The sequence below is a fragment of the Ovis canadensis genome, chromosome 13 (assembly GCF_042477335.2).
Source record: "Ovis canadensis isolate MfBH-ARS-UI-01 breed Bighorn chromosome 13, ARS-UI_OviCan_v2, whole genome shotgun sequence".
In the NCBI taxonomy this organism is placed as follows: domain Eukaryota; kingdom Metazoa; phylum Chordata; class Mammalia; order Artiodactyla; family Bovidae; genus Ovis; species Ovis canadensis.
This window is the reverse complement of record NC_091257.1, coordinates 81,685,716-81,713,658: the sequence shown is the minus strand read 5'-3', so window position 1 is coordinate 81,713,658 and position 27,943 is coordinate 81,685,716. Positions and strand designations below refer to the sequence as shown.

The 27,943-nt window shown below is 55.8% G+C and overlaps 1 protein-coding gene across 7 annotated transcripts in view; it reads right to left on the bottom strand.

Moving 5' to 3' along the window:
* Positions 1-8,633: 8,633 nt before the first annotated feature.
* SRC (SRC proto-oncogene, non-receptor tyrosine kinase) overlaps positions 8,634-27,943 on the bottom strand; it is a 54,049-nt gene continuing 34,739 nt past the window's right edge. For all 7 annotated transcript variants that reach the window (XM_069546950.1, XM_069546943.1, XM_069546944.1 and 4 more), the window contains 10 exons: positions 26,624-26,723; positions 19,104-19,202; positions 18,829-18,932; positions 17,661-17,810; positions 16,083-16,238; positions 13,817-13,996; positions 12,299-12,375; positions 11,418-11,571; positions 11,135-11,266; positions 8,634-10,832 (listed from right to left, as the gene is read on the bottom strand). In XM_069546950.1, coding sequence (XP_069403051.1) covers positions 10,624-10,832; positions 11,135-11,266; positions 11,418-11,571; positions 12,299-12,375; positions 13,817-13,996; positions 16,083-16,238; positions 17,661-17,810; positions 18,829-18,932; positions 19,104-19,202; positions 26,624-26,723 — 1,361 coding nt within the window. In that variant the 3' untranslated portion in view covers positions 8,634-10,623. The remainder of the gene's footprint in view (positions 10,833-11,134; positions 11,267-11,417; positions 11,572-12,298; positions 12,376-13,816; positions 13,997-16,082; positions 16,239-17,660; positions 17,811-18,828; positions 18,933-19,103; positions 19,203-26,623; positions 26,724-27,943) is intronic.

Sequence of the window (27,943 nt, the reverse complement as noted above, 5' to 3'; positions counted from 1 at the left end):
AGACGACAACAGAGGAACAGATGCACGTGCGCACACACGCTCGCACGCACACACACACACACACACACACACACTGTAACAATGTCCAGGTAAGAACAAACCTGACAAAGTCTGACGAGAAACGGATTAAAAAGCTAATGTGATGGAGAGAGAAAGCCCAGTGCCTAAACCCTCACATGGAAGGAGAGAGAGACCCCAGAGAGACCCAAATGGGGAGCAGGGTCCCCAGGGCAGGAAAGAAATCGCCAACTTTGGCCCTTTGAGCTGGAGGCGCCAGGGGTGGGGGCTCCCAGAGCAGGTGTCCACCACTGGCTGTGAAACGGCCTGGCCAGGATGGGTCATCGGAGGTGGGGTTGAAGCAAGCAAGTGGGGGAGAAGGAGGCGAGGAAGGTGCTGAGTCTGGGGTGGACTTGAGGGGTGCAGGGGCCAGGCTAACTCAGAGGCCGAGAGCGAGGCGTGGGCACCGAGACAGCCCAGCAGGACAAGGACCACAGTAGAGCCAGGCACGGGGGTAGGTAGGAAAGGGCCCAGAAGTAACAATCAGACAGGCAGATGGATAGAGGGACGTGCTCAGGCACGGAGCGAAAGGAAACTCTGGACAGTCTCAGAGGCGGATGGAGAAGGAGAGAGAGAGCTATAGAGCGGAGTGGGGAGAGAGACAGGTCAGCATGTGTGCAAAAAGCAAAATGGAGCCGGAGAAAAGGAGGGGGAGCAGAGAGCAAGGGGTGCAAGGGAATCTGTCACATACACTCACTCACACACACACTCACACTCACGGGAGGTGTTCAGCGTGTGCTGACCGAAAGAAAATACAAAGGAACTACCCCTCAGCGTGGGAGCAGAGGATTCAGGTAAAGTGGCCGAGGGGACACAGGGACAGACGGCTTGTCACACACAGATACACACACACACACACACACACACACACACCCTCTCTCTGCGAATCCACAAGCAGGACCAGGGCGGCTTTCAGAACCGCCTTAGAGACTGGGCAGCTACACACTCACACCCAGCAGAGTGCTGGCTGAACAGAGGGGCAGATGCTAACCGCTCAGCGAATGAGCACAGAAGCAAGGACCCGAACGGGAGGGGCCCGGGCAGGGGCGACTGGGCCCCGGTCAGTCATTCCGTGTCTCACGCACACCTGCCAGGGAAGGAGTCATCTAGGAAGAGCCTAGATGTGAAAGGAAACAAAGCCCCCTCCGACGGCAGGGACCCCCAGAGTAGAGTGAGGGAGGCGGCCGCCCACACTGGGAATTCCGCAAGAGGTTCAGGGGTCAGACGAGTTAGAGCCTGACTCGGCCACACAGACACATGCACAAGCCTGAGGGCCCTGCACACGTGTTTGGGGAAGGGTGGTGGGTAAGCGAGTGGGGGGACACGTCTTGGGACCCAGACACACAGGCACACAGACAACCATGAAGTCACATCTTGGCAGAAAAAATGAATTAACGTGGGTAACACAGAGTTAACCTAAAACTCAGAGGATGCAGGGAACGTAGAGCATGTGTGCTCGGTCACTTCAGGCGTGTCTGACTCTGCAGCCCTGTGGACTGCAGCCCAGCAGGCTCCTCTGTCCATGGATCTCCAGGCAAGAATACTGGAGTGGGTTGCCATGCGCTCCTCCAGGGTATCTTCCTGACCCAGGGATCGAACCTGTGTCTCCTGCATTGGAGGCAGATTCTTTCTCCACTGAGCCACCGGAGAAGCCCGGGTAACACGTAGAGCTAACCTAAAACTGAGAGGCAGAGACAGAGAGAGACAAAGAAAGAAGAAAGCAAACAGAAAGCCAGAGACACAGAGGCAAAGAAAGGAAAATAGAGAAAAGGAGAAAGGCACCGAGGCGGGGTGTGGATGCAGAGGCGACCGACAGACACGGACGCAAGAGGGGCCCAGATGCCATAACCAGAGGAGCGGCCCAGAGCGGGGTTGGAAAGAGAAAACGGAGATGGGGGCCAAATGGAGGAGGAGAGGAAGGTCAGCAGGAGACGGAGAGGTGCCGGGCCACCAGGGCGGCAGAAGAAGCAAAGGAATGAGTGAGAGAAAGCCGCCTGAATGGACGGGAGGGACCCTCAGCACAGCCCTGGCTGGCTTCAGGGGGCAGCCAGGGGGTCAGCAAGGGAGGCATGTGCCACACCACACACACACACACACACACATCACACCATAAAACACATCACACACCATACACACACACACACCATAAAACACATCACACACCATACACACACATACACATCACACCATAAAACACATCACACACCATACACACACACACATCACACCATAAAACACATCACACATGACACACACCATACCACACACACACACACACCATACCATAAAACACATCACACACCATACACACACACACACATCACACCATAAAACACATCACACACCATACACACACACATCACACCATAAAACACATCACAGATGACACACACCATACCACACACACCACACCACACACACACATCACACCATAAAACACACATCACACCATAAAACACACACCACACCATAAAATATATCACACATGACACACACCACACTATACACACACACACATCACACCATAAAACACATCACACATGACACACACCATACCACACACACCACACCACACACACACATCACACCATAAAACACACATCACACCCTAAAACACACACCACACCATAAAATATATCACACATGACACACACCACACTATACACACACACACATCACACCATAAAACACATCACACATGACACACACCATACCACACACACCATACCACACACACACATTGCACCATAAAACATACATCACACCATAAAACATATATCACACATGACACACACCACACCACACCCCACACACACACACATCACACATCACACACACACACAGATATACCACACCCTACAACACACATCACACATACCAAACACCACACCCCACACACCTCACAAATACTACACCATATAACACATCACATGCTGAACTACATACACAACACACGCATAGCCCATACACACCACACAGGTGTGTGAACATATGAACAATCGCAGGAAGCCCAGAGAGAAGACGAGGTTTCGAGAAGTCCCAGAGAAGCGGGAAGGAGAGAGCAGGACAGAAGCGGGGAGGGCAGGGTTCCGGGCGCCTCTCTCCCCTTCCTGGGGTCGGTCTGTAAGTCTGTCCATCTCCCTCTCACTCACTCTCAGCCCCTCCCCAGCCGCCCCCCCCCCCAGCACACAATCACACTCTCCAGAAAAGGGGCAAACCAGGGGCAGAGAAAAGAGGGGCTTGGTGACTGTCCTGCCCCCGGGAGCGCTTCCCCTTCCTGCATCTCCTCCCTGGCTTCTGCACCTGCTGCCCTGGGACCTCACTCAGCCCCCTCCTGGGGACGCGGTGCACTCTGGGCCTCTGTTCAAGCTCCGGACTCCAGCTCTACTCTCCTGGGGGCGCGGTGCACTCCGGGCCTCTGTTCTAGCTTGGGCCCCCGGCTCTACTCTTCGCGGACAGTGGGCCTTCCTGCATCTGCTCTGCTCATCTGTCCTTCTGGACACTAAGTGCCTGGTCAACAGCTGCTCCACAGCAGATTTTTGTCACCCCTGAACCCCAACCCCCAACCAGGATCAGGCACACAGTAGGTGCAAAGTGGCCACGTGTACAATGAAAGCTTACACACCTGAGTGACAGCAGAGCTGGAAGGCGTTAGGATGAATGAGGAAGGGAAAAGCCAAGGGTAAAAGACGAGGGCAGAGGGAGCGAGAGCCCTGGGTGGGGGACAGAAAGATGTGGCAGGCACATCTGGAATAATCTAAAAGGAGGTACAGGGTATGGCGGAGCCCTGGAAGCTGGCGGGCAGTGGGTGAGGGGTGAAGCACTTGGTGGGTACAGGCTAACACACGCACGCACGCACACACACACCCAGGCAGGGCAGCTGCTTCATGACAAGTGCTTTATGAAGAGCCTAAAGAGCCCAGGGAATGAAATGAAACACCCACCCCCAGCACTCAGCAAGAGGTGGGCTGCGGGGAGAGAGCCCACGCTGGAAATTCAATAAGCCTGCAGATGTGGGAGGCAGTTGGCCTGGGGGACAGACAGGGAGCTAGACCCCTGCTCCCTGGCAGACACACAGATGCCAGGGCCACGCATGTTTGTTGGGGGAAATGAATAAATGAACAGGGGACCCCAGAGCAAAAGACAAACCTGTCAAGGTGAGAGAAATGGACAGGGAGGGACAGAGACTCAGGGGGCAGGGGTGCTACACGTACCACGGGGCTTTGATGCTCTCATATGGAAGTCAGGGGCAGACCTCAGGGGGCAGGGTGGAACCCATAAGATCCAGAGAGGGTAGAAGGTGCAGAGGACATAGAGCCTGCCAGCAACAGCTTTTGCCCAGGGTCAGCACAGAGAGGGCACTCAGTACATCTACAGCCCACAATACCTTTAGGAGCCCATGAAAAATGTTTTAATTTCTTTCAAAATCAGGAGAAAAAATGAACTTTAATACAAAGAAAATGTTTTCATAGATAATGTTAACATATTCCACTTTATATCAATGTTGTAAAATACTTTTTTTTTTTTGTATCATTATGGAGGAAAGGACCCACAAAGGCAAAACTGACCAGGGCCCATGAAGTCATCATGGAGCCCTGGTTGAGTGCCCAGCCTGGGATGGGGTAACACGAGGCAAAGGCTAGGACAGACCCTACAGAAGGGAGTGCTGGAGCCAAGGGAACCCAGGGAAGGGGCAATCAGGAAGGAAGGAAAGACATGTCAGGCAATCGTGAGGGAGCTGAGGCTTCCTCCACCAGAGACAGGATTCTTCTGAGCAGGGCCAGAAGTGGGAAGAGAAAATGAGAGACCACAGCAGAGGGAGGCTGAGTGATGGCTGAGTGGGGCGCAGGATCAGGGAGGGAGCAGACGGGAGTTGAGAGTTGAGTTGAGTTTGGAGTGGAGGGTGCAGTGTCCTGGGGATGGTTGCCTGGGAAACCGTCAGGGAGGGAGGCCGTGAGATGGAGGCTGGAGGAAGCGTGGGGTTGAGTCTGGGGCCAGGATGGGGAGCAAGCAGAAAGTGACCCTCGAAACCAAGTCCTAGGAGCCCCAGAAAGGGGAAAGGGGGCAGGGGGAGGTTCATTCATACACACACACACACACACACAGAGAATGACTAGAAAGGGAAGAAGAGAAAGATATTTAATAAATCTGCAAGGAGATGGAGGTGGGAGGTAGAGAAAGAGACCCACTGGCACAGAGACCCAGCCGCAGATACACGGACACACATACACACACACGGGGACAGGACAGTCAGAGAAAGAGACACGCATTTAATGACACCTCAGCAAGGGGGAGGCAGGGCAACAAAGGCAGACACACAGACGGATGGACAGATGGGCAGAAGGCAGAGCCCTGAGTCCCCCTGGACATGCTCTGAGGGAAGCACAGGTCTGGCAGTGGGCGGTAAGAGCCCCAGTGAGAGAGGGCTGGGGAGAGTGGGATGGACAGGTGGACAGAGCTTCATCTCCCCTCCAGATCCCCCCCCACCACAGCACCCTCCACCTCCATTGCTCCATCTCTGTGTTTCTCTCCCTGCAGGTCTCTCTGCCTTCCTCTCTGCAAACCAGAGCTTTCTGAAGACCCGGAGAGAAAAATGGGAAAAGAAGACAGAGATGGGAGAAAAAGATGAGGGACCTTGTGTGTGTCTGTATATGTGTGTGTCCAACACAAGGTCTGGTTGGACTTTTAGGAGCGAGGAGATGAAAGATGAGCAAAAGGACCAACAGCAGATTGGGGGGCAGGGCGCAGCCTGGAAGGATCAGGAACACACAAGCCTCATAACACACCACATACCGCACACACCACACACACACTGCACACACTGGAAGTGCAATACATGGGAAGAAGGTCAATGAAAACATGGAGAAAAAGAGGCAGCGTGTAGCGGGTGTGTGGAGCTGAGACAGATACACAGGGGAGTGCCTGCACTCCCAAGGCTGCCTGGCAGGACTGGGCCCAGGGTCCATCTTTAATGTAAGTCTGAAAGACTTACATCTTTCATCTTTAATATGAATGTCTGAAAGAATCAAGAATCAAGCCCAAGAGCCAGTAACAACAGGTCAAAGGATGAAGAGACAGAGAGAAAGAGACAAGGAGACACTGAAGCCAGAGGGTAGAGGGCAAGCAACAGTCCCAGATGGATACACACCCGGAAACATGTTCCACCCTCTCTAGGTGGTGAGAGTGGGTACATAGCACAAATTACCGTGTTGTTTTTTTTATTCCTGCTGCAGGGCGAGCAGGATCTCATGCCCTCTGCAGCGGAAGCGCAGAGTCAACCACTGGATCACCAGGAAGCCCCAAATACCACCTCTTATTGTTCATGCTTTTCTGTATCTTTGCTACCCTGCTGTAAGGAATCTTGTTGTTGTTGTTGTTTGCAAACATCTTATTTTTCTCAAAAAGAAAAAAAAAATTCATGCAGAACAAGAAAAACCACTGAAACCTGGATGGAAAGGCGGAGGGGTGAGGAGGTCCCAGGGTTTCCAATCCCCTGGCGAGAGCTGGACACTGACGAGGGCGGCATAGGAGGAGCCGGCAGTGGGGTGGAGAGACGGCAGCCAGCAGTGAGTGTCACGAGGCTTTTCACTGTCTCTCTCTCTCGAAGGGTCGAGAAAAAGCAAATTGAACAGAAGCCTAGGGAGTCAAAACCAGAGAAGGAACCAGAGACAATAGGTGGGAGAGACAGGCTGAGCCTCTGCCTCCCTTCCCTGAACAGATGGCACCTCTGTGGGCCACATTCGGGTGCCTCAGCCAGAATTTCCCCAGCCTGTGAACCACTGTGACAACCTCTGCAAGTTCCAGGGGCGTCAAAGAGAGCTTCCAGAGGTGACCTGTGGCCTCTGAGATATGTTTTGAAGGATGAAAAGGAGTTTGCCAGGTTGCAAAGAGGCAAGAAAGGGCATTCTCAGTGGTGGAAACAGCCTGGACAGACTCACCGAGTGGCCAGAGGGCTTGGGGAAGAACCAGAGGCTTTGAGAGACTGGTTAAAAAAAAAACAAATCTGAGACAGAAACACACAGAGACTAGAGGAATAGAGACAGCCGCAAGACACAGAGAAAAAGAGAAATTAGCAACAGGGAGAGACAGACACATACAGACACACAGACAATCAGTAGCGCACAGGAACACAAAGAAAAACACCAAGAAGAGAGCGTGGTGCTGTGGGGGGAGGGTGGGGGGTTAAGGAAGGAAAAGAAGCACAGAAAACTGTCAAGACAGCCAGAGAGAAAGCTGGAGAGACACAGATAAAGAAACACAGATCACTGAATCGCATGGAGAGAATAGGGGCTGGGGCTTCTCCCGGATTCGACCCTCTGCCCAGAGCCGCGCTGCGCAGGCGCACTCCCGACCCTCATCCCGCTGAGGATGCCAAGGACAGGCGCTTTGTCCCCGCCGGGGGCTGGGGCGCATCCCGGGCTGCTCACATGTGTCCTTGCACCCCACCTTCCTCACCATGTGTGTGGGCCCTGGCCAAGCAGCTGGCATTCTGTGCACGTCCTGAGCCCACAAGCATCCATGTGAACACACACGATGCACCGTGCAGACAAGAGGAGCCCTGTCATTCAATTCGGGGTCCTGGCCCCAGGAGCCCACAGATTGAAGCAGAACCTCCTGAAGTGGTATCCATGTAGTACTCACAAATCGCACCCACATGGCTGGAAAAAAGCAGGTTCACACATTTGGGCACACAACCCCAGGAGCCCGGACTCACAAGCCACCTGGACACACGCCCACACACCAGCACAGGTGTTCATGAGCAAACAGGCGCACAGGCGTACCCATGTGAGCACAAAGACACTCTCAGACCCATGCTCCTACCTCTGCTTCCAAGACACATGCACACCCATGGAGTCTCCAGATGTCCTTTCAGATCCGGACATTGTGGTGTTTGGCATGTGAACATAACAGCAAACAGAGAAACATCCCGATTTTGAAATCTGTTTTTAATTAAACAGATTAAACAGTGTCATTAGGCCAGAGGTTACTCACATGGATAGGTGTGTGATTTGATAAAAAATACATTTCTTCCTATAGGCTGTTGCAAATGAATTTCCCAGGCTGTGTGCCCTGGTGAAGGGGACAAGGGAACAGAGGAAACTTTGGAGTTTTCTCCAGAACACCCAGGGCTTTTGCTGACCCAGTCTCACCACCCCCACCCTCCCAGGCACTCCTGGGAAACACACAGCATACACACAGCCACAGCTCCCTGTGGGGATATCCACAACTCTACAAGGGCATGACGGCCCCCCATGGGGCCCCCAGAGTGTCAACTGCCATCATCCACCCAGGGCATCTGAGTCCTCAATTGCTCACACTTGGGAGAGTCCTGGGCTTCACCCAGACACAAGCAAGGTTGCTGCCAGGCATGGTCACTCCCCAAACACAGGAACAGATGTTCACACACAGCCGCACTCCAGAGGTCTCCAATCTGATTATGTCCCTCCCTGGCCTGAAGCTGTCCAGCCACTGGTGCTGCCTGCACAAAGGCTCCTCTGACACAGCCTGTCCTCCCATCCCACCCCCTGTCACGCTCCAGCACACAATAGATACTCAAGAAACCACTGGCCAAACTCTGAGGTCTGTTTGTGTTTAATCAGACAATATGCAAAGTATTTACAACCAATTCCAAATTCCCCCCTCCCCTACCCCAGGCCTGGGCCATGGAATGCGGGACCCCCTGGCCCTACCCAGAGCCGGGGTCCCCTAGGCCTCTGCATAGTCATCTGAAAACTACAAAACACTGTTTGCTTTAAAAAAAAAAAGGACAGTATTAGGATACCTTACACAAAGGGCGCTGGGCAGTTGGAAGGGGATTTGAGAGCACGCTGGAGTGAACCCAAATTTTGACTGGGACAGACAGGAGAAGACTTGGGTAATACACATGTATGAAAGGAAAAATTGAAATTTCATAGGCAGGCACCACTTGGCCTCCTTCCCCACTGGCAGGGCCTGGCTGGCTCAAGAACCCCTGGCAGCAGGAACGTTATTGCTATGATGAGGGGCTGGGGGTGAAATGTACATGGCTGGGGGACAGAGTAGGGGACATTTTTACATGTTAAATATGGACACACATGGAGGAACATACACGTGCACACACACACATACACACACACAGGGGCCCTTGGCAGAATGCCTACAAAACTGTCAGCTGCCCCATTTAAGAAGGGCATGATGAGGCCCAGGGAGAAGCCACCACATAGCCCAAGGGCCAAAACACGGTCTCTTGATGCCACGGGCTGGACTCACCACGTGATGCCAGGCCATAGGGTCTGGACAGGAGTGCAGAGGCCATGGCCACATATGGAGGCAGACACTGAAGCCCAGAGAAGCAGCAGGGGCTGCCTGAGGTCGCACAGCCAGTCCTGGTCTGTGGCAATAGACAGTCTGTCCTCTCTCACCCCAGCCCACGCACTCCTTCCCCTACTCGTGAGTTAAGGGTGCCAACTTGGAGAGGAGAGCAGGGGACAGGCATTGAAACAACACAGGACAAACTGGGGGAAGGAGGACCTGGGGTTCCGTCCTGAGGCCAGGGTCACAACCACTTGATCTTCTACTTCTGCTTGATTGCCTCCAGAGCCTGTGAGCTCCCTTTCATGATTGGCTAGTGCCAAAGATAAAAAATCACCCACATTCTGATTAAAACCTGCTTCCCTATCCTTATACCCTTCATTTCTGGCTCAGCCCCACATCCACCTCCACTCTCTCCCCCCACCACAGCCCCACTGAGCGAGCAGTGGCAACAGGACTCTGCCTGCTATCTCTGAGCCATTCTCAGGCCCCTTGTCCCCTGGGCTGCCCCAGTCGGTCCACAATGCCTCCAAGGACAACGGCATTGGTTCCTGAGGAAGACAGAGGGAGCACCGGGTTCCAATTCCACCTCAACCCTGAAGTGCTCCGCTGCCTCGGGCAAGTCACATCCTCTTTCTGGATTCAGCGTCCCCATAGGTAATACAGGGACAAAGAACTGATGATCTCTGAGGATTCCTCAAGCCTCAGAAGGGCAGGGTTTGAGGAGGGTGTCCACCCCCACCCACGATCATCAAGTCAAGCTAGGCCTCACCAGCCTGGGAGCCACAGCAGAGAGGGCTGGACCCAGGAGCCTTCCGCAAACAGGCGATTCAGAAACGGACGGCATGGGCCAGGGCGGCAGGCAGGCCGGGGACCAGAGGCCCATCACTCCTCTTTGGAAAGGCTCTTTGGCCAGCTCTGCAGACAGACCTGGGGTGGCGTGGAAGTGGCAAGGAGCCAGTGCGTTGGGTGGGCTGAGGCTAAGAAAAGGGCACCCTCAGCCCCAGCCTTTCTTCCTAGGGCCTCCCGCTGAGACATCCAGAGCTCCAGGAGAGAACGCAGGGAGGGGGCGTGTTGGTGGGCGGAGCCAGGACGGCAGCCTTAGGCCCCGCCCCCAGGGCGGCCCCAAGCCCCGCCCCACCACGGAAGAGGGCGGGGCCTCGTCACTGGCAATTCCACGGAACGCGGGCAGGCAGAGGCAGGCAAGACCCCGCATCAGGGGCCACCCCGCCCAGGATCCAAGCCGAGAAGGCAGTCTGGCCCGGTAGCCCCGCCCTATAGGTTCTCTCCGGGCTGGTACTGGGGCTCGGTGGACGTGAAATAGTCCTCCAGGAAGGCCTGCAGGTACTCGAAGGTGGGCCGTTCCTCCGGGTCCTTCCGCCAGCACTGGCACATCAGGTCATGCAATGACTCGGGACACTCAGGCGGGCAGGGCATCCGGTAGCCCCGCTCCACCTGGTCCAGCACCTCCCGGTTCACCATCCCTGCAGGCAGAGGGAGGCGTGAGGCGCTAGGGGAGGCAAGTAGAGCAGAGGGACGTTGATGGGGACAAGCAAGAGGGGTTCCTGCTTAGGGGCAGGGTGGCTGTGACCATAGGTAAGGCCCTCCCCAAGCCTGGGAGCCCTGAACAATGACAGAACCTAGGATCAGAGGGTCACCTCTTTGTTACACAGATGGGGAAACTGAAGCCCAGGAGGGGCTTTTACGTGCCCAAGATCTCCTGAGCAGGGGCGTCACCAGGGCAGGGGCAGAAGGACTAAAGATGGGCGGCGGGGAGTTCTCTTACCAGGGTAGGGCACCCGTCCCTTTGTCGTGAGCTCCGTCAGCAGGATCCCAAAGGACCACACATCTGATTTGATGGTGAACCGGCCATAGAGGGCAGCTTCCGGAGCCGTCCACTTGATGGGGAATTTGGCACCTATAGGAACAAGAACGGTCAGGGGAACTCAGAACATCATTACCTCTCTGTCGGGCACCATTCTGGTCCCCACTTGACAGAGGAAAAAACAGGCTCAGAGAAGGGGTATGACTCCTAACAGCCACATAGCATCTGCTGGGACCCTGCCCACCTTGCCGGGCTGTGTATTCGTTGTCTTCAATGAGTCGAGCCAGCCCGAAGTCAGCCACTTTGCACACGAGGCTCTCTCCAACCAGGATGTTGGCAGCCCGGAGGTCTCGGTGGACATAGTTCATCCGTTCCACATAAGCCATGCCTGAGGCAATCTGCAGGCAGAACCAGGGAGCCTGATTCAGAGGCCCTTCCCAGATCACAGGGCACATGCCCAGGAATGGGGTCATCCCCAGGAGTGGACAGCCAACCAAATGCCCTGCCCTTCCCAGTTTTTCAGGCAATGAAACCAGTTTACAGTAAACCCTGTTGGCACAAAAAGCGGAACCAGTGCCTGGCCTAAGGAGAGAGCACAGGGCAAAGGGGAGGCACAAGACAAGATGCAACCAGGGAAGTGGGGTGACCATGAAAAAGAGACCTCAGATGCTCCCAGAGACACAGATGAGTACCAGATCCTGCCAGTTGTCCCAAGTCCCCTTTCTGAGCCTCAGTTTTCTCATCTGTCAAATGGAATAATAGCCATCCTACCTCCTCTGACTGTGATAAGCATTAAAAAGTGGCTGTTGAGCACTGCCTACAACAAGCAAGTACTAATACACGTTTGATGAGTGTATTGACACTTGACAGAGAAGAAAACTGAGGTCTGAGGTCCCATAGCATGTCAGTGACTCCTGATGCCCAGGTAAGGGCTCTTTCTTCTGCCCAGAACCACCACTCACAGCATCTGTAAGTGGTCCCAGTAATACATAGGATGAGATCAGTGAGGGAGGGGGCAATCAAGGCAAGTTTCTTGGAGGCGGCACTCAAGAAGCCAGATGTGTCAGAGCCAGGTGGGTGGGAGAGCTCAAGGCCAGATGTAGGAGGTGGGAGGGGCTGACTCACCTGTGCAGCCATGTCCACCAGCTGAGGCAGCCGCAGGTACTTGCCTGTCTCCCCCTTGAGAAAGTCCAGCAAACTCCCTGGGCAGAGAGAAAGCAGCTCTAGCTCCTGCTCTGTCCTCCCTGAGCCAGGAAGCAGTGATTCCCCGATCTTGTCCACTGGGGCAGGCCAGTCTTGCTTTAACCATACAGCAGATTTTACGTAAACCCATCTCTGAATAAAGTCTGTTTGTCACTCAAAAGGCAAGCAGGATGGGAAACAACCAAACGTTCACCTCTAGGAGAACAGAACTGTGGTACAGCCGTACTATAATGGCACAGCCATACTATAATGGAATACTACTAAGCAATACAAAGGGAAGAAACTACTGATATACACAAGAAGATAGAAAACCCTTGGATGTAAAAGATTTCATATATGAAGTTCTAGAAGAAAGAAATCTATGAAGACAGAAAGCACATCAGTGGCTGTATGGGTTTGGGACTGTAGCGTATTATCTGCAAAGGAATACAAAGGTGTTTTCTGGGGTGATGGAAATGTTTATCTCGACTATGCTAAGAGATACACAGCATATCCATTCATTAAAGCTCACTGAACTGTACATTTTAAATGGGTGGTTTTTTTTCCAAAGATTTTTTTTAATGTGGACTATTTTTAAAATCTTTACTGAATTTATTACAATATTGCTTCTGTTTTATGTTTTGGTTTTTTGGCCATGAGGCATGTGGGATTTTAGCTTCCCAACAAGGGATCGAACCCACATCCTCTGCACTGGAAGGCAAAGTCTTAACCACTGAACCACCAGGGAAGTCCCCTAAAATGGGTGTATTTTATCATATGTCAGTTATACCTCCAAAAGTGGAATTTTGAAAAATAATTATTTTCAAAACTAAAAGTCAAGCCAGGAATTTGGCCCAGATGTGGCTCAGCTTGGAGGATTCAGGGAATTTTCCTTCCGGCCCTAGAAATGGCAAACAGCTTTACAAAAGCAGCAGACAGGGAGACACTGGTGCACTGTGGGACATCACTAAAAACAAAATGAACTGAGAAAGGCAACCTGCGGTTTAAGGTTCCATGGACATGGGAAGCTGATTCTTTTCATGCATTTCACCTTTAAAGGCATGCACTCTAATTCACTGGGGGAAAGGGACAGCTAGGGACTTTGGGAAGGACATGTACACACTGCAATATTTTAGATGGATAACCAACAAAGACCTATTGGATAGAACAGGGTACTCTGCTCAATGTTATGTGCAGGCCTGGAACCAGGTGGATGGGAGGCCTGGGGCAGAAGGGATGCATGCATATGTATGGCTGAATCTCTTTGCCTTTCACCTGAAACTGTCACAACACTGCTCATTGGCTATACCCCAACACAAAATGTTTTTGGTGTTAAAAATAAATAAATAAAACTTTTAAAAAATAAAGGCACACACTCATTCTAGATGTGGTGGGAAGTGAAGCGCATCCCACCTGCCCTGTTGCAAGGACCCCCACCAGGGCCCTCCTGGTTTCCCTCACCCTTGCTCATGTACTCCGTGACAATGTAGATGGGCTCTTCGGACACCACGGCGTACAGCTGCACGAGTTTCTCATGCCTCAGTTTCTTCATGACCTGGGCCTCCTGCAGGAAGGCCTCCGGAGACATCGTACCAGGCTTCAGGGTTTTGATGGCAACCCTGGTGGTGCCGTTCCAGGTACCTGTGTGGAGAGGTGTGCAGGTTGCCTCAGGGGAGGACCCCCATTCCCATCTCACAGGGATGCAGGATCTGCCTGTCTGGGTACCAATGTCAGCTCTGACCTCCCAGGCCAGGTGAGAAGCCCAGCCAAGGCCCAGCCTCTTTCGGAGCCTCAGTGTCACCATCTGCAAAATGGGCAGGATGCTCCTCACAGGGCACGCTCAAGAAACAGAAGCTGTTCTTAGGACGCTTATGATTAAAAATGTCCCCAAAAGCAGCACATTCGTCAATTCAACTGCCCTCCTTGGGGTGGTCATGTTCCTTCTAGGTAACACACCAAAAGGTGGCCTAGGTGTCCACAGATGGTGCGTGTGCACTGGTGGGGGCTGGGGGTGAGACAGAGCTGGCCTCAGAACAAGAAGCTGTCTCAAGCTACACTCGCCAAGAAGTAATTAAGGCCTCACACCAAATACAAAGACTCAGAGGTCAGACTGGCAGGAGTTTGGCTCCCACCTCTGCCCACTGTCAGCAGTGAGACCACAAGTGAGTCAGTGCCCCTCTAAACCTCAATTTTCTCATCTGGAAAATGGGGATGCTATAATATCCATCTATGGGGCTGCTAGGGCTGCTAAGCCCACTGTGAGCACACAGTTAACAGCTGCAGCTGTCATTTTATTATTATCTGGTTTTTCAAACTGCGATGCCTCAGGGAAAGCTATGTTTTAAACCAGTGTGTTTAACCCCAGTTTGGTCCCAGCCAGGCTTGAGGCTCCTTTGATGAGTGGCCTTGGCCCATGCCGCACCATCTCTGGGCCTCCATCTGTGGGTTGGGGCTCAGGCCCATGTCCGCGGTCCTCCAGCACAGGCCCTCTGGAGATATGTACCAGGCTCTTCTCTTCGTAAGTCTGCCTGGATCATCCAGGGAGGAGCAAGAGCCTCCTCCACTGATTTCACCACACAGGCAAGCCAGGAATGAGTTTTGCAGCCACCGGAATGGCTGATGCTGTCTCCGTTTTGCTCAGATTCTCTCTTTTTTAAATATTGATTTATGCATTTGGCTGCGCTAAATCTTAGTTGTGGCACATGGGATCTTTGTTGAAGCATGTGAACTCTTAGTTGTGGCTTGTGGGATCTAGTTCCCTGACTAAGGATTGAACCTGGGCCCCTGCATTGGGAGCATGGAATCACAGCCACTGGACTGCCAGGGAAGTCCCATCAGGTCCTCTGTGCCTGTGCGTTGCATCTCTATCCCCTCTCCCCAGCTCAAAGCCAGCAGCTCCCCTTTCCTGACCTGGCCTGACCTCCAGCCTGTAGGCCTCTGTCCCTGCAATGAGCCTCCCAGGAAGCCCCTCTGCTCTGCTCCATCATCTCTTCCTCTGAAGGGAAGGAAGTGGAGGCAGTGATACACCAGAGCTCAGATGGAACCACCTTGAAAACCGCACACGGTCATCTCCCCACTGGACACGCAGGCTCACAACGACCAGGCCTCCCTCACCATGACCTCTGCAACCCATGTCCGCAGAGACCAGTCAGCAGAAGGGGGCCTGGGTTTGGTCACGGCTGCACGGCGTTTGTTTTCAAAGACGGTTTGGCCATTTCTCCAGAGTGAAACAGGAGATCATTAACAGGCCAGGAGCGCTCTAGACTCTGCACCTCCCAGAGCTCCATCTAGGAGCTGAGGTTTCTCTTCCCACAGCTGAAGTTAACATGGGGACACATGTGGGGCCAGCATTCTCTCAATCCCCCAGGGGGTCCTATTACCCCCAGCCCCATTTTACAGGTGGGAAGATCAAGACTCAGAGGGAAGCCACCCGGCCCAGACCACAGGGCATGTCACTGGGGAATCACAATGCCCAGCCCCAAGCAGTTCTTGGAAAACGGGTACCACAGCAGCCGGAGGCATGGCTTGCTGGGGCCCTAGCTTGCTGCTGCCCACCACTGGAGGAGTTCCACGTTGAGAGTAGGACCCATAGTTCACAGAGGTGATGAGATTGTGGAAGCAAGTTTGGGGGATTCGTGGGGCCTGGAGCAGCCACATGGGACAGACATCTGCCTGGTTCTCAAGTGGGGACAAAGCAGGGGCGGGAGTGCCGGGGGCATGGCCTTACCCATCCACACCTCTCCGAAGCAGCCCTGGCCCAGCTTGACCTCCAGCCGCAGTGACTCCCGGGGGATCTCCCAGGCGTCCTTGGCCAGGCCTTGAGTCTGCGGCTTAGACGTGGGGCACACAGTGGTGAGGCGGTGGCAGAGGCCGTCAGCGTGTTCTGAAGACAGAGATAGGGTGGTGGAGTTCAGGCCTGGCATCCGCGCAGGGTTGCCGTGTCCCACGGTGTGTGTGTGTGTGTAGACTCACACACTGCATGCACACAGGCTTTGGGGCCACACAGGACACCCTCGAGGCCAGGCGTCCATACCTGTGTATGCACTGCCTCCAACACGGGCCTACACTGCCTCATGCATCTGTTCCCCAAGTCATTCATTCATTCATCTGACTTTAGGTGGGTGCCAGGGAGCCAGTGGAAGCCTGCCCCCATGGAGCTCCCAGTCCAGGGGGGCACCCAACTTTCCCATATCACCTCCCAGGACCACGAGTGTGACAGAGGAGAGCTGTACATGCAATAGCAGGTGGGTTGGGTGGAATCCTGGGAGGCTTCCTGGAAGAGGTGGCACCTGGGCTTATATCTGCAGGAGGGTGAGTGGTCAACTAGGGAACAGCCCTCTGGGCAGAGCGCACACTGCCTCATGCATGTGCCAAGGCCCTGAGGGAGGAACAAGCCAGTGGGTTAGAGGAGCCGAAAGGAGGCCGAGGCGGGTGGGGAGGGCTGCCACGGAGTGAGTAGGGGAAGGAGGGCCCCAGGTAAGGCGTGGAGGCCAGTTGGGTTTAGACCACCCAAAACCTGAGGCCACATGGGGGTCTTTCTTCTAAAATTCTAAGGTAACCCCTGGAGTGTTTTGACCTGGGGGAACCGGGTTCAGAATAAATACAGCGGTGGCTAAAGGGATGGAGGTGGACAGTGGCAGATCCTTGAGGGGGTCAGGAGGCTCAGCTGACAGAGAAGGAGGTGGTGCTCTCAGGAAAGGCCACACGTGAAAGGCTGTGGCCACATGCCAGATACCCAGGTACCCACAGGACTGTCCACATGGGAGCACACAGGCCATGACACCACTGGGGTCCACCCAGGCAGCCCTGGACATCCAGATGGACTGGCCACAGCCTTGCACACACGGCCTAACCCGCGCCCACAACCTGCGCCTGTGAGCTCCCCGCCTGCCACTCCCTCGCCCCCTCTCTGCTGTGATCGATCTAGCCGCCCCCTCCTTGTCTCCCAGTAACCGGTTCCAACCGGTCCTAAGGCTGCAGGGCCAAATGACACCAGTCTATGCCCCCCTCCTTCCTGGCTCAATTCTCCAGGCAGCCCCCTCCTCATCAGGCAGCTTCGGAGGAGGCGAAATAGGATGGAGGGGTGGGAGGGGGTGGGGTGGGCAGAGGGAAAGCAGGCAGGAGGGCACAGGAGGAGGGGAATGCGAGGAGGGAGAAAAGGGGAAAGGAAGAAAGGGGAGGGGAACAGGAGTCCTGGACCTGGTTGGCTCCAAAGCCCCCAGCTCCGGGTCTGCAGTATGGATGGAGACCGCCACCCCCAGCCCCTCCAGGGGCCTCCCCTCCCCTGCGCCTAGCTGGCACTCACTAGAGTAGTAGGCCACCAGCTGCTGCAGGCTGTTGAACTGGGTGCGGGAGGTGATGTAGAAGCCGCCGCTGTCCAGCTTGCGGATCTTATAGTGCTTTACGTTGAGGCCCTTGGCATTGTCGAAGTCGGACACCGAGAGGCAGTAGGCGCCTGCAGGACAGGCCGGAGAGGGGCCGTGACCACTACGCCCACTAACCCACGGCCGCGGCGCTGAGCACATCCGACACGGGACGGAAGGCAGGCACGGACGGAGCCAGGTCTGGTCCAGCCTGTCTCTGAGCACCCAGCCCCTGGGTGGCGGCTGGGGCAGAGTCAAGTGACAAAGGGCACCTGACTCAAGAGTCTTTCCATGCACCTTTGACCTGTGAAGCCCAGATGTGCATCCCAGCTCTGTGACCTAAGCAAGTGACTTGCCCTCTCTGGGCCTCAGTGTCCTCCTCTGCACAAGCAGGCTACTCCCCAGGCAGCTGGGCAGACTCAGTGAGACCACATATAAGAAGGCCGGGTACACAATAGGTGCTCAGTAAATGTTTGTGGGGAGCCTCATAGGAACAGCTCCAGGTAGCTGTGTGTCCCTGGCCTAACTGCCTCTCCTCTCTGGGTCTGCCCACTGGAGTGGTGTCCAGGCCCCGCCCCTCCCTGAAGACTCCAGGCTTAGGCAGGAGCCAGTGGTTGGCTAAGGCAGGGCTGCCCTGCGCAGGAGACTACATACTAGGCGCCAAGGCTCAGCTGGGCCAGTCTGGGTGGCCCCTCCCTGTTGCCCTGGAGCCTAGAAAAGCTTTGGGCTCAAAAAGTTTCCTTCTGACCAACAGGCCTGTTAACCTGAGCCCAAGAGATGCTTGGGGTGGCATCAGGGGAAAAGGCTGAGCCCCAGAGGTGAGGGAGAAGGCTTCAGTGGCCAGAGAAAGCCCTTCTAAGTAAACAGCATACAGGCATCATTCTAGAAGCCCAGGCCCCTCAGCCCCCACAACCTCTGGATAACCCTCAGGTGGGGTTTACAATATCCAGTGTCAAAAAGGGAAAATGTACCTCCCTGCCATTGATCCTGGCTTTTCTCCAGCTGGAGGATTCTTCCCATCCCACTCCATATACCAAACTCCTATTCATTCCTCAATACCCAGCTCAAATAACCCACAAAATGTTCAGTTCCCAGTAGAAGCACTCATACCTTTCGTGGTCTCGCTTTCTCGCACTAGGAAGGTCCCTCTTGGGTTCTCTGCATTGAGCAGTAACCGCTCTGACTCCCGTCTGGTGATCTTGCCAAAGTACCACCTGGGGTGGGAGGGAGGGGGATGGTGCTGGTGGTCCGGGATTCCCCCCACCCACCATGCCTCTTCCTGGGACGTGGCTGGGGCAGCCAGACCCCCCACTCTAGCCCAGGAGAGAAGCTCTGAACCAGCAGCGATGATGGTGAGCAAGCAGGAGGCCAGAGTCAATACTCACTCTTCAGCCTGGATGGAGTCAGAGGGCGCCACATAGTTGCTGGGGATGTAGCCCGTCTGTCCTGTGCTGAGCGAGTGGGCCAGCCACCAGTCTCCCTCTCTGAGCAGGGGGAGAGGGAGGGAGTAAAGGAGAAGGAAACCATCAGCAATGGGCCCCGGGGCATGCAGTCTTCAGAGGTGCTGTGCTGGGGGCTCGCGAGGCTGAGTGAGGTGCAGGGAACACGGAGATCAGGCCACTCACCCCTTGCCAAGCTAAGCTGGCCTGGGACTCCTCCCCTCCCTATCCCAGAAGCCTCCTGGCCAAAGCTGACTCAGACGATGAGGCCCAAACTCACAGGGGCAGAGTCCTGAGACAGGAAGTGATCGGCTGCCCTGCAGATACCCCAAGCTGTCTCAAGATGCCAAGAGCCCGCCTTGCGATTTAGGGAGGGAGCTCCCTGTCTCTGGGGAGCAAGCAAGTTGTAACAGGAGAAGCTTCCTGCCTGAGATGGATGGCGAATCAGACCTTCAAAACCTCCCCAAGCCCTGAGATTTGGAAGCCCAAGCTTGGGAACTGGCGAGACCTGAGTGGAGGCAAAGGGTGGTCCTTTGGGGGCTTGGTGACAATCCAGGCGCTCTCTGCAGAGCTGCCACTGCAGCTGGAGCAATGCCTGCCTTTCTCACAAATCACGGGTCACACCCACCAGGCTCCTTGATTGAAAACTACAGGCCTCCTCCTGCAGCCTACCCAGCTATGGGGAAACTGAGGCCAGAGGGGGCTGGGACTTGCCCAAAGTCACACAGCGAGTCATGTCAGAGGGAGCTGAAGTGGCAGAGCCCCAGTGCCCAGGGCCCTTCTACACTGATTTCCCCATGAGGCAGGGAGTGTGATGGGGACAGGGTGAAGGGGCAGGAGAAGCCCCCAGCAGGGTGGGTCCCCTGGGTGTGGGGGGGGAGCGGGGAAGGGGCAGAAGTACCTTTGCAGCCATCTGAATGTGAACCAGGTCTGGCTGGAGCGGGGGTCCAGAGACACAGAGGAGGGAGGAGAAAGCGAGAGCCCAACAGGAAAGAAGAGGCAGAGATGGGGGTGGTGAGAGAGAGAGAGAGGCAGAAAGAGCAAGGGAGAGAGCAGAGTGCCAGGCAGTGCTGGGGATGGGGGAGGGGGGACAAGGCGGCAGCCACAGGGGCCTTGCATCCAAAGCAATCAGTGGAGGCAGGGAGAGGGTGGATGGGGAGGGAGGGGAAGCCGATGGGAAGGGCTGCCTGGGAAATAGGGCCCAGCCCCCTCCAATTCCCACTGTATAGATGGGAAGACTGAGGCTAGAGACGCAAGGGCCTCTGCTCACGGTCACACAGCCAGGCCCAGGTTCCTAACTCCCAGATGAGGAGGAATCCTTCCCTATGGGGAGCTATAGAGCTTGACACCTTGCTGAGCTTCTCACCCCAAGGCTGCCTTTGACCTCATCACAGCCCTGGAAAGACACACAGCCAATGGATGTGCTCCCTGCTGCCCATGATCGGGATCCAAAGAGAAAAAGCCCCTTGCCCACAGCCACAGTCTGAACTTGAACCTGAATCCCTGGCTCCAGGTTCTTCTGAGCTGCCCCTCCTATGCTCTTCAGCCCATTTTGAAGATGGAGAAGTTGAGGCCAGGAGAGAGTGGAGCTGGGGGAGCTCTCTGAGAACAGATGAGTACAGGTGAGCATCCCAAAGTCAGCCAGGTGAGTCCAGGCTCGACCAGAGCGTTTGAGTCCCTTCTGGATGGAGTGAGATTGGCGCTGTGTGGGCTGACTCAGCTATACAATCATTGCACGTGTGCACACTTAGGCAGGGGCACAGGCTCACACGGGAATCTTGGCAGGAGACGGAGGGCCCCAGAGTAAGGTGGCGATGCCCCCCTCAAGGCAAGAAGCCTGGAGGTGCCCAGGACCTCCATCTACCTCTCTGTGTGTATCCACAATGGATGGGGGCGCCCACATTGTCTGTCCTATTTGACCCTCAAAACCACCCTGCAAAAAAGGCAGGCCTCAGCCCCTAGATGAAGAAAAGGTGGCTCAGAGATGTCTAGGGGCCAGCCCAAGGACACACAACACCCAGGATGGAATAACCCAGCACTTTCTTTGTAGAGTTGGTGAAAATGAGGCACAGAATGGGGTAGAGACTTCCCCAAAGCTAGCAGAGATCTTCTAGCCTGAAGCCTTCATTTCACCAAGGGGGAAACTAAGGCACAGAGAAGGGCGATGATTTGCCCAAAGACACACAGCGAATCAACAGCAGAGCAAGGGTGAGAACCAGGGTCCCTGTGTACCCACAGCCAGTCTTGGCCGGCCCCCTGGACCCCTGTGCCCTCCCCAGGCCCCTCAGACTTAGAGACCCTCAGGGAAACCAGGGGAAGATGGAGGAGGAGGCAGCAGGGCTGGGGGCAGGGGACCGAGTCAAGGTCTAGGTCAGAGGACTACCAAATGCGGCAGATGACACAGCAGAGTTTGCAAGCTGGCTGGCCTTGGGAAAGGCCCCAGCCACCTACTCACAATGGAAGGCTGGCAGTGGCATGTGCCCAGAGGCTGGCCAAGCATGGCCCCAGAAGCCCCCGAAGCAGGGGTTCAGCTCTGCTGACATTACCCAGACTGGGCCAGCTGAGCCTCCAGCTCCCCGACACCAGCCCATGTGTGAGTTTGGGCTCACAGTCCAATTTGGGGGGTTTTATTTCACAAGGACAGGGATGGAGGTGTGCTGAAAGCTCACTAAGGATCCAAGGTCCAGCTTCAGCCTGGCCCTGGCTTGAGAGGTTTCGAAGAGCCTGAGCGCCAGAGTCCAAGCATCCCGGCGCCAGCCCAGCTCAGCACTTGCAGGCACGACCTTGGCCCTACCTCGATTTCCTCATCTGCAGGATGGGGAAACTCAGGCCTCCCTCCGAGGATGTAAAATCCCAGCACTATGCCTGGCACACAGTAGGTGCTCACTGTGCATGAGCTGATAGTATCCTGATTTGGCTAAAAAAAGAAAAAGAATGAAATCCGCATCTCTATGGTACCCCTCCCCACTCTCAACACGGCTTTAAAAACCAGCACGCAGCTCAGTTCCAGTCTCCGATAAGGATTTGCTGTGTGACTTTGGGCAGGTTCCTTACCCTCTCAGCACCTCTTTAAGAAGGAGATAATAGTCACAGAATCTCCCTTGCAGGCAAAGTGTGTACATCAGCTGGCATCAAGCCAAGAAGTGGATTACTGTGATTATCATCTGAGCCTCAGTGTGCCCACCTGTGAAATAGAAATATCAAGCCCCATCTTCCGCTGCCAATGGTCTGGAAGGTTCAAACCTGCCTCAGGTGGCTGTGAGCTGGCTCTGTGGAGCGCCAGGGACTGCCCTCACAATGAGGGGCCCCATAGCTTCCCAGATCAGTCCGGTCTGGTGGGGACTCTGATCTGAGCTCAGAAGTGATGGTGGTGTGAACCTAACATGCTGAGCACATTTACTGCACCTCACACCTTTCCTGGGGCCTGGGGCCCATTAGCTAGGCAGGAAAAAGGGAAGGAAGGGAATCGCACATTCCCTGCCTGACCCCTCACCTTCGCTCACGTGGCCAGAGAAGAAAGTACTGGACCAGGAGTCCCCAAACTACGATTTTACACCCCAAGTGCTGTCACTAGCTGTGTGACTTCAGGCTACTGACCTCACCTCTCTGAGCCTCAGGATCCTCTTTTTAAGAGCCTAATCCTTGTGGCTAATTCAAGCAGGCATGTGGATTGCGAGGGTGGCAGCTTTGGAACCTGGGGAATTAGGGCAGCTTGCATCGTTCTATTTAACCCATTTGGGCTGTTAGGACTGACCAGAGAAGCGATTTGGAGCTTGCAGGCGAGCCAGGGCAGCTGGGCACAGCTCAGACAGTCAAGTTTCCGAGCCCTGAGGCCTGGACCCCTGCTTGGTTCTTGGGGAGAGAGCAGGGTGAGGCCGAGGCAGATCATGTGAGGAGGGCAGGAAGGGGTCCCTCGCCCCATGGTGGGGAGCGGAACCGAAGAGCCCAGGGAAAGGGGGCAGAGGTCAATGCTTGCTGGAGAAGCTGCTGGAATAATCTGGGTGGGAGCAAACGGCAGTTTGGGAAGCACCCCAAAGTCAGACCAGAGGGGCTCTGGCTCCTAGAGGACCGGGACAGAGGCTTAGGGCGGTCACCCCCGGATGGGCTTCCTCCGACCCAAGGCCACACAGCACCCAGAGCTCTAGGTCCAGGACCACGTGGCATGGAGATCCAGGGAGCAGGGTCTCCAGGCAGCTACCGTGAGGACTCCAGGCCAGCCAGCCCTGGCCCGGCCCCAACAGGCTCGGCCTTAAGCTCTCCCTCCCCAACTCCCAGCCCAGCCACAGGCCAGACTCAGAAAGTCCGTCACTCTTGCAGGGTGCGCGGTGGGTGCAGGGGGCTTACAATAACGGAGCTTAAGCAATAATGGTAGAGGGACAAGCAGGGTGGGCCCGGGGTGAGGTATGAAACCCCACGCTTGGGTAGCCTACGTTCCACTAAGGGAAGCAGGACAAGGATACTCCCCTGCCCCATCCCTGACCCTGTTACCCCTTCTCTTCCTCTAATGCCAGCTCCCCCCAACTCCACCATCACCTGACTTCTAAGGCAGAGGAGCAGCTGAATACTGTGATATGAGGAAGGGCTCCCGATCCACCCCCACCTTCCAATTGGGGCACCTCACTGCCCCTCATGGGCTTCCCATGGACAGGTCTCCATCACTTCTGGCCCTCCTGGCAACCCCCAGCCCATCCTGGAAGACAGGAAGAAGGAAAGGAAGGGGCTGGCAAAGGACGAGTGAAAGAGGCAGGATCAAAGTTTCCAGAACTCTCCTCTGGCCACACCTTTGCTCAAGCTGTGAGCCCCCTGAGAAGCCCTTCCCATCGTTGCCAGTTGAGAGCTCCCCAGCACTTCAAAGTCTCCTCCAGCCTGAGGTACCATCCCGCCCAGCTCGGGTCCCTCCCTCCTCCCAGCTCCTCTGCACCTGCAGAGCACCCCCTCCAAGGGCTCAGGGTCATGCCTACCCCACCACGGCCCCTTACCCAGCTCTGCCACTACTAGCTGTGTGACCTTGAGAAAGTCATTTCACCCCTCTGGGCCTCAGTTTCCTCATCTGTAAAATGGAGCCAATAAACATTTCTACTTCCCGGGACTATGGTGCCTTTTAAATAAAACAGGGCAACTGAAGTGGTCAGTGTGAGCACAGGCCCACAAGCAGGTCACAAGAAATGGCGTGCCAGTACCACCTGGGTACCCCCAGTGGGGTGAGGAACATGGGGTGATGGGGGCCCCAAAATGGGGCAGGCACAAGAGCAGCCCTCAACGAGTTTTCAGTTTAGGGGTAGGCAGATGGAAACAGCTGGAACCAGAAGAGAACTAGAGTGGCATTGGGACTCAGACAGCAGGGGTTTGGGGGAGCTGGGAAAGCCCCCTCCCCTTGGGAGAGCAGCTTAAAGAAGAGAGAGTGCTGCTGCCCAAGTTCCAATCCTGGCTTTGCTACTTGGTAGCTGTGTGACCTTGGGCAAGGGCCTTTACATCTCTGAGCCTCAGTTTCCTCATTCAGTGCCTCAGTTTCCTCATTCCATATGAGGAATCAATATGGCGATGGTCCCTCCCCCATCACTACAGCCCTGGTGGGATGGCAGCAGAGTAAAGGACGTGGGTAAAAATGCCTACCCCTCTTTTCCCCTTTGCCTCACAAGGAAGGCACTTCTGAGCTGGATCTTGAGGGATGAGTAGGAGTTTGCCAGACCGATGGGAGAAGGGGCCTTTCACACAGAGGGAACAACATGCATAACAGCAGGCAGGCACGAACAAGCAAGAAATGCCTAGAGACAGTGGGGATGTCCAACCTCCTTAGCCAGGCCTTCCAGGATGCTCCAGGATCAACCCCACTCTACCCTCTAGAACCTTCTCACCCTTCCATAGCCCTGAAGGCATGTAGCCCCCTCCAGCACTGCACCCTCCCAGGAGCTGCCCTTCTGAGGGGGGCTGCCATCCATCACCTCCCTCCAGCAGCTCGGCTTCACTGTGCTTCCTTCAAGGTCCTGCCTGAGCCTCCCAGCCCCTGGTCACGACCAGAGGTGGGCACACAGCACAGCCCCCTAAAGCCCAAGCTGATCCCAGCCATGCCCTGCACAGGCCACGGGGCCCGGGCTAGGGCCAGTTCCGCTATACTCTGGCCCCAGGAGGACGTGGCCTTCTCCACCCAGGCCTCCCTGGGCCCAGCGCTGGCCCTGCATGCAGCTGGCACTTGGGGGGAGCTGAGCGAGCAGGAGGTGGATGGGGAGGAGGTGTGATGGGGAGTGACAGGGGTGATGAGAGGGCCCTCCCCATTCTCAGCCTGGGGGTGCAGGTCAGGATCTGGTCCAACTCTAGGGTGTGAGGACAGAAGCTGGGGAAGCCGGAGGGGGTGCAGCCAAGGGGGTGCAGGTGGAAGCGCATGCAGCCCCACCCCCACCAGTGAAGCACCCCCACCCAGCCCGCCGCCCTGGGAGCACGTACACACCTGACATCCACCTTCCTCCTAGGGCCAGCGAGAGAGAAGCAGAGAGGGAGAAGCTGAGAGAGAGCTGGAGGGAGCAAGCACGGGCCAGGAGTGGGGCAGGGCATCCCCGAGGCTGCGGGGGAGGGATGGGAGGTGGCAGAGACGGGAGAGCAGGCCGTCCAAGGGCAGGAAGGCAGCTGGTGTGGAGCTGTGCCCCGCCCTCTGTCGGCAGCTCCACCCCCACTGTGATCACCCCAGGGCATGGCACCCAAAGCCTGCACTCCCCACCCCCCATGACAGATGCTGCACCCCACTTCCCACTGCACTCTGGGCAGGCGGAAAGGAGAGGAGGAGGGAGGAGAGGAAGGCCCCCACCCCCTGACTGAAGCCCCACCCCCCTCATCAGTTCATCACTCACAGGGGCCCCAGAGTCTGGCAGGGTCCCCTGCTCCCCCGTTCATCAGCTTGGCCCTAGGATGCCCCATGACAAGGCTGGAGTCCCTGGAGGGGGACATGGATGCCACCCTAGGGTGCCCTGCCTTCCACATCCTATGCCCCATCCTCCCCATGCCCTATCCTGACCCCTCTCATGTTGGGTCCCTAATATGGGTCCCCCAACCCTGCCAATGCAGGGCCCTCCCTCTACAGCTGAAGACTCACTTTCTGGGCTGCCCCAGGCGCTCCAGCACCTCTTGGGGCACAGCCTTCAAGTACAAAGGCCCTGCTGTTTGTAGCCCCGGGTCCTGGGCCCAGTCCTACTCTGACCACACGCCCCTCTGCGGGTGCTAGGATCTGGAGCACCGTGCTCTGTGGATCAGTTACCGAACCCAGATCCCTGTCCCTGGAGCCCTCCCAAAGCCACACCCACCTCATCGGGGTGCCCGCCTGATCACCCCCACAGACCCCAGGATGCCCAGGATGGGTTCCCTGGGCCTCGGCTGCCTTGACGTCCAGCCCCGCCCACTGCCCATCAAGCTGGCTCTGGGATGGTCAGAAGTGGCTCCAGCCCAAGACCAGATCGGGGTCCCCAGGGGGCACTCACGTGTTGTTGACAATCTGAAGCCGCTCCCCTTTCTTGAAAGACAGGTCAGTCTCTGTCCGCGACTCATAGTCATAGAGGGCCACGAAGGTGGTCACTCCGCCTGCTCAGAAGACGGGCGTGTCAGAAGGCCTGGTCCTGGCTGGCGGAGGAGAGCCCTGCACTCTGGGGGTGGGGGAGGGTCCCCCACTGCCAGCCCGGGGGCCTGCTTTCATTTACAGAGACGGTGGGCTTCTGTGCATGTCCCCTGTGTCTATGTGTCTGGCACACCTGTGAGGGCACGGAGGAGGCACGTGGGTCTCTCACGTGTGTCTGAGCGGGTTCACATGATGAGCCCAGCGGGCTCCAGGTGATGCTGGGTGTTGGCTTCTGTTTGGTATCTGTCTTCCCCCCAAGAACCCGAAGCCCCCAGTAACAGGCATCTTTATTTTGTTCCTAGAGTCTGGCGCATCGCAGGTGTTCAAGAAACAACCATGGGGTGAGTGAAGCAGTGAATGAAGGGAAACTGCCCCTGGGGAAGCGGCTCTGTGACTCTGTGTGACTCTGGGTGCTTCGGGCCATCAGGGACGATCCTGGCTGCGGGTGACTGTCCCTCCTGAAGCCCTCTCTGTGCCCATTTTAAGTTGCAACCTCCACCCACACATCCCCCAGCGCCCCTCCCTGTCCTCCGTGTTCTTTCAGAGCAGTTACCACCCACAAACGCACGGCACAGTTTACGCAACTCGCTCTTCACCTTTCTTGCCCAGGAGGGTTTTGTCTGTTTTACACACTGCTTGTCTTCCTGACACCAGAAGAGACCTGGCACACAGGAGGGGCGCCACAACTGTCTCCTGAACAAATGAATGGCTGTGTTTGTGGGTCCGTCTGTCTCGCTTGGGTGCGTGTCTGTGTGTTCTCACTGCACGTGTGTGCATCTGCGTGTCCGTGGGTGCTACCTGAGCATGTGTGCGCTTCTGAAGGGCTCCGACTGCACGTGTCTGTGTCTCCATCTGGGAGTAGGAGGCGCTTCTGCGTATGTGCTTTTGCATTTGTGTGCATCTGCGTTGGGTGTGTGTCTGTGCCTGGAGGGTGCCCATTCCTGTGTCCCTGAGTGTGTCTCTGTGTCCATGGTGTGTCTGTGTTTACGCTGGCATCTTCAGCCTAACATGTGCACGTGTCCTATTTGGGTGTCTCTGAATGAGTTGCCGACTGTGTGTGTGTGTCTGTCTGAAGGTGTCCCGGTAGAAATGCCCGTGTTTGTGTGAGGGCCTTACCTCTCCAGAACCGCATCTACTTCTCTTACTAAGCATCACTCGCCAGGAGCGGCTATACCCCCTCAATACC